The sequence below is a fragment of the Procambarus clarkii genome, chromosome 34 (assembly GCF_040958095.1).
Source record: "Procambarus clarkii isolate CNS0578487 chromosome 34, FALCON_Pclarkii_2.0, whole genome shotgun sequence".
NCBI lineage: Eukaryota > Metazoa > Arthropoda > Malacostraca > Decapoda > Cambaridae > Procambarus > Procambarus clarkii.
Window position 1 is genome coordinate 43,821,421 of NC_091183.1, and position 5,000 is coordinate 43,826,420.

Below are 5,000 nucleotides of genomic sequence, written 5' to 3' on the forward strand. Positions count from 1 at the left end.
ACAGACATTCTTACTCTCTTTTCACGTGTAAATATAAGCGGGAGAGACGATTTATACACCTCTAGGTCGGTGATAAACAATGGAACTTAAGGACCATTAAACTTGCCGCAGTTCATCCTGATTTTCTCAAGATGAATTTCAAGATGAGATCGACGTCATCTGTTTACATATAGAGGTGAAACTCTTTATATTTTGTTCACGAGTTATAGATATGAATGCAGTTCTATCTTGGAGAATTAAGGTAAACTGTTATTAATTATTTGGTCTTAATAGTTAATTAATCATAGGTCTTGGCAGTCATTTACGAAACATTTTAAGTCTTCCAATGGACTTGCTTCCATTAAAGTCAATTAGTGATGTTTTTACTCTGCTTCTTTATAAACATTACAGATGTTTTAGCCTCTGCTTCTTCTTTTAACATCACTATTTTAGCCTCCTTGACGTCTTGAAAAGTACTGATATTTTTAAGCTCCACTACAATTTTAACATTACTGATGTCTTAGACTTCCTGAGATGTCTTTAACACTACTGATGTCTTAGACCTCTTGAGATGTCTTTAACACTACTGATGTCTTAGACTTCCTGAGATGTCTTTAACACTACTGATGTCTTAGGCGTCCTGAGATGTCTTTAACATTACTGATGTCTTAGGCTTCCTAAGATGTCTTTAACGCTACTGATGTCTTAGACCTCTTGAGATCTCTTTAACACTACTGATGTCTTAGACCTCTATAGATGTCTTTAACATTACTGATGTCTTAGGCTTCCTAAGATGTCTTTAACACTACTGATTTCTTAGGCTTCCTAAGATGTCTTTAACGCTACTGATGTCTTAGGCTTCCTAAGATGTCTTTAACACTACTGATTTCTTAGGCTTCCTAAGATGTCTTTAACGCTACTGATGTCTTAGGCTTCCTGAGATGTCTTAGACTCCTAGAGATGTCTTTAACACTACTGAAATTTTGGTCTCCTCTACGCCTCTAAATTTAAGACACGCTTAAAATGTTCCTTGGGTCTTTCTCATTCGTCATCAAGTCTCGATAACTCTTCCTCATTCACGTCTCCCATCGTCCACTCATCGTGCTACCCTAGAGCACAAATGTATAGAGAGAGCACACACATGTTTCAGGCGTAGCGAACTTTGACGCCAACAAGACAATTCGTTCTCATCAACTGATTACAGGCAGGAGCGCAAAGATCTTTATTTCATATTCGCTTTGGTATAATCGCATATTTATAGCTTAATTCAATAGGAAAACGATTATGCTCTGTAGTTAAAAAATTAAGGTGTAGATTCAGTTTTCGTTTAGTATGTACAGATTTACACTGATTGGATAATCTAGTTATACCTCCATTGTGAAGGAAGCTCAATTAAGGGATTGAACAATTTGTGAAAGGAATTAGTGATCAATGTTTCTAGCACGAATCTTCTAATTTTTTCTCATGTTTTTCTTCACTTGAGAAGGAAAGTTTAACTTTCCGAAGTTCAATTTACATTTTTATTATGGCCCGATGCTAAGAGATGCGTTTCATTGATCCTGTCAACATTTTCAAAGGCAGTGTAGAATGAATATAATTTTGTTGGAACAACTGAATATATAATGGAGAGAGAGAGAGAGAGAGAGAGAGAGAGAGAGAGAGAGAGAGAGAGAGAGAGGAAGAGAGAGAGAGAGAGAGAGAGAGAGAGAGAGAGAAAGAGAGAGAGAGAGACACAGACAGAGAGAGAGAGAGAGAGAGAGAGAGAGAGAGAGAGAGAGAGAGAGAGAGAGAGAGAGAGAGAGAGAGAGAGAGAGAGAGACAGAGACAGAGACAGACAGAGACAGACAACGAGAGAGAGAGAGAGAGAGAGGGAGAAGCACCTCATTGTGAACCAATAGGCCTATTGCTGCTTACCTATGTTTATATATATTTGAAAACACCTTACCCGACTCACCTGTCTCACGCAGGAAGACTGAGGCACTCAAGGGCGGGAGTGCGGGCGTGTTAGCCGCCGTGCAGGTGAGATTGTGGGCGAGGTGGGCGCGCGTGAGGGCGGCCACGTGCAGGGTGTTGGTCACGTAAGAGATGCGGTGGGCGTGGCAGTGGGCGTGGCCAGTGAGGACCCCGCCCTCCTGCCACTCCTCAGCCTCTGAGTCCAGCAATGTCGGCCCCGACCACCACGTGACGTTGGGGAGAGGTTTCACCTGGAGACCAAGAAGCAGCTATGGTGAACACTGTTAGGAATGGTGATGGTGAATCACAACCTCAGTCAGTGATTATAATGTTGTGATTATAATGTACGATTACACAGGAGAGTAATCGTACTAACGGGACTGAATCACTGAGAAAATCCATTGATTTCCCCTCTAAAAAAATCCCTCTAATCAATTAATATTTAAAACAAAATTTCCAACAAATATGATTGTAAAGTATTTTACATGATGTTAGTAGACACGCTTAGATCTAAATTTGAATATCTAGGTAATTTATAAATGTATTCATCCCGGGTTCGATCCCGGGCGCCGGCGAGAAACAATGGGCAGAGTTTCTTTCACCCTATGCCCCTGTTACCTAGCAGTAAATAGGTACCTGGGTGTTAGTCAGCTGTTCACGGGCTACTTCATGGGGGGTGGAGGCCTGGTCGAGGACCGGGCCCGAGGGGACACTAAAAACCCGAAATCATCTCAAGATAAGAATCCCAAAGAATAAAAAGGTGAACACACAACTGCTATCTAAACTGAAACTTTAGGCCTCCTGTGGGAGCCAAATGAGGCTGGAGGTATTAGGTGATCCACGTCCTTGTTATATCAATTTCCAAACCCCCATTAAACGTGGAAATAACATCCTCTCTTATTGTATGTGTTCGTAGCCTGGTGGTAGAGCTCCAGCCAAAGTGAATGCAATGTTATTTCCAAGTTTATTGTGGTGTACAATTTATATGAATGAGTTTGGGTAAATAGGAGCTGCCTCGCATGGGCCCAAAAAACGCTTCCTGTAGTTTAATTTCTTCACACGCTCTGTTCCTACCTCCTGTAGCTCTGCAGGGAGAGGGTGAGAGGCTGGTCCTCTTGTACTGACGCTACGCCCTCCACCAGAGCCCCCCCGGGGCTGTAGATACGTAGTTGCCTTGGCAAGTCTGTAGAGAGAAAAGAGGATGATAGATATATATTTTGTAACGAGACAAGAGGCTATATGGCATCAAAAGAGGCAAGTACAAGAGGCAAGCAAGACAAGTTAAAAACAGAAACACATCAGAAAATATCGACAGATGTGCCATACAGGCCAACCGTCCTTCAGGAAGTTTGAGAAATAACCCCATGTGAATACCACATGTATCCCTGGGGGAGACCCATTTTGGAATATGCTGCTCCGGCATGGAACTCCTGCATAAATGTGAAAACAAAGCTAGGAAAGGCCCAAAGACACGCACTAACGTTTGTTCCGGAGCTAACGGGAATGAGTGATGAAGAGTGATGAACACACACACACACACACACACACACACACACACACACACACACACAACACTAGCATCACACCACACACACACACAAACAACAATAGCATCACACACACACACACACAACAACAATAGCATCACACACACCACACACACACAACCACCTATCCCCCCCCCCCCACACACACACCACTACACACCAACCACCACCTATCCCCCCCCCCCCCCCCCACACACACACACACACACACACACAAACAACAATAGCATCACCACAACCACACACACAAACAACAATAGCATCACACACACACACACACACAACCACCTATCCCCCCCCCCCTGTCCACACACACAACACACACACACACACACACACAACCACCCTATTCCCCCCCCCCCCCCCCCCCCCACACACACACACACACACAACACACACACACACACACACAAACAACAAATAGCATCACACACACACAACACACAACAACAATAGCATCACACACACACACACAAACAACAATAGCATCACACACACACACACACAAACAACAATAGCATCACACACACACACACACACCACACATACACATACATCCCCCACATCCTCATATCTCCACACTACAGCAGCCCACATTCCAACACCCTCACGACCGCCCACTCACAAACGCACTATATTTAAACAACAATAATTTAGGATGCATTGTTCCGGAGTTCATAACAAGTCGCTGTTCTCTCTATCAGTACCTCTGCCGCCCACGAATACGAAATTAAACCACCCTGTTACGCCCACGGGATGGGTATGGGCGCCTCGCTAACACCACCACCACCGCCCGCATGCAACAGCCCTGCGGTACGCCCACGGGATGGGGGATTACGCCCCCCTCAAAAGCGTACAGGACAGGGAAATAAACTACTCCAAACTAACCATAAACCCATCAACAATTTGACATGCATAATTGCAAGATGATAAATGATTTTATACCCAGTAATTATATCCTGAATACAAACAGGTAAATATTATTTAATACCCAAAATATATAATCAAAAGCGTTCTAGCTACTTCATAATAATAACAATTATAATTTTTTTTGCATATATAGATATGCATTTATAATTAAAATCATTCATCACACAGCTGTCAAGGGGGGGTTACAGTCAAAGCGTAAAATATCAGCATAATTTTTATTCATAACATTAGTAAAAATGTGAGCTTTTGTTTACAAAAAGCTTGTACATTATTCATTTACAGATTATAATATTTTTATTAGCAATAAAATAATAAAACAGTTTTAATGTGATATTTTAATGACAAAGAGCATATTGATGATTCTGATGACAATATCGATTTTGTTCATCACATGAGTGACATCAACATGAAGATAAGAGTGGAGGCTGACATCAACATGAAGATAAGAGTGGAGACTGACATCAACATGAAGATAAGAGTGGAGACTGACATCAACATAGAGACAAGAGTGGAGGCTGACATCAACATGAAGACAAGAGTGGAGACTGACATCAACATAGAGACAAGAGTGGAGACTGACATCAACATAGA

The 5,000-nt window shown here is 42.2% G+C and overlaps 1 protein-coding gene across 1 annotated transcript in view; it reads right to left on the reverse strand.

Annotated features, from left to right (window-relative positions):
* The window catches only part of LOC123761433 (uncharacterized), a 323,096-nt gene that overhangs the window by 3,292 nt on the left and 314,804 nt on the right, over positions 1 to 5,000 (reverse strand). Inside the window, exons 4-6 of the mRNA XM_069335732.1 lie at positions 3,007 to 3,115; positions 2,305 to 2,359; positions 1,934 to 2,183 (exon numbers count right to left, since the gene is read on the reverse strand). Of these exons, the coding sequence (XP_069191833.1) occupies positions 1,934 to 2,183; positions 2,305 to 2,359; positions 3,007 to 3,115 (414 nt within the window). The remainder of the gene's footprint in view (positions 1 to 1,933; positions 2,184 to 2,304; positions 2,360 to 3,006; positions 3,116 to 5,000) is intronic.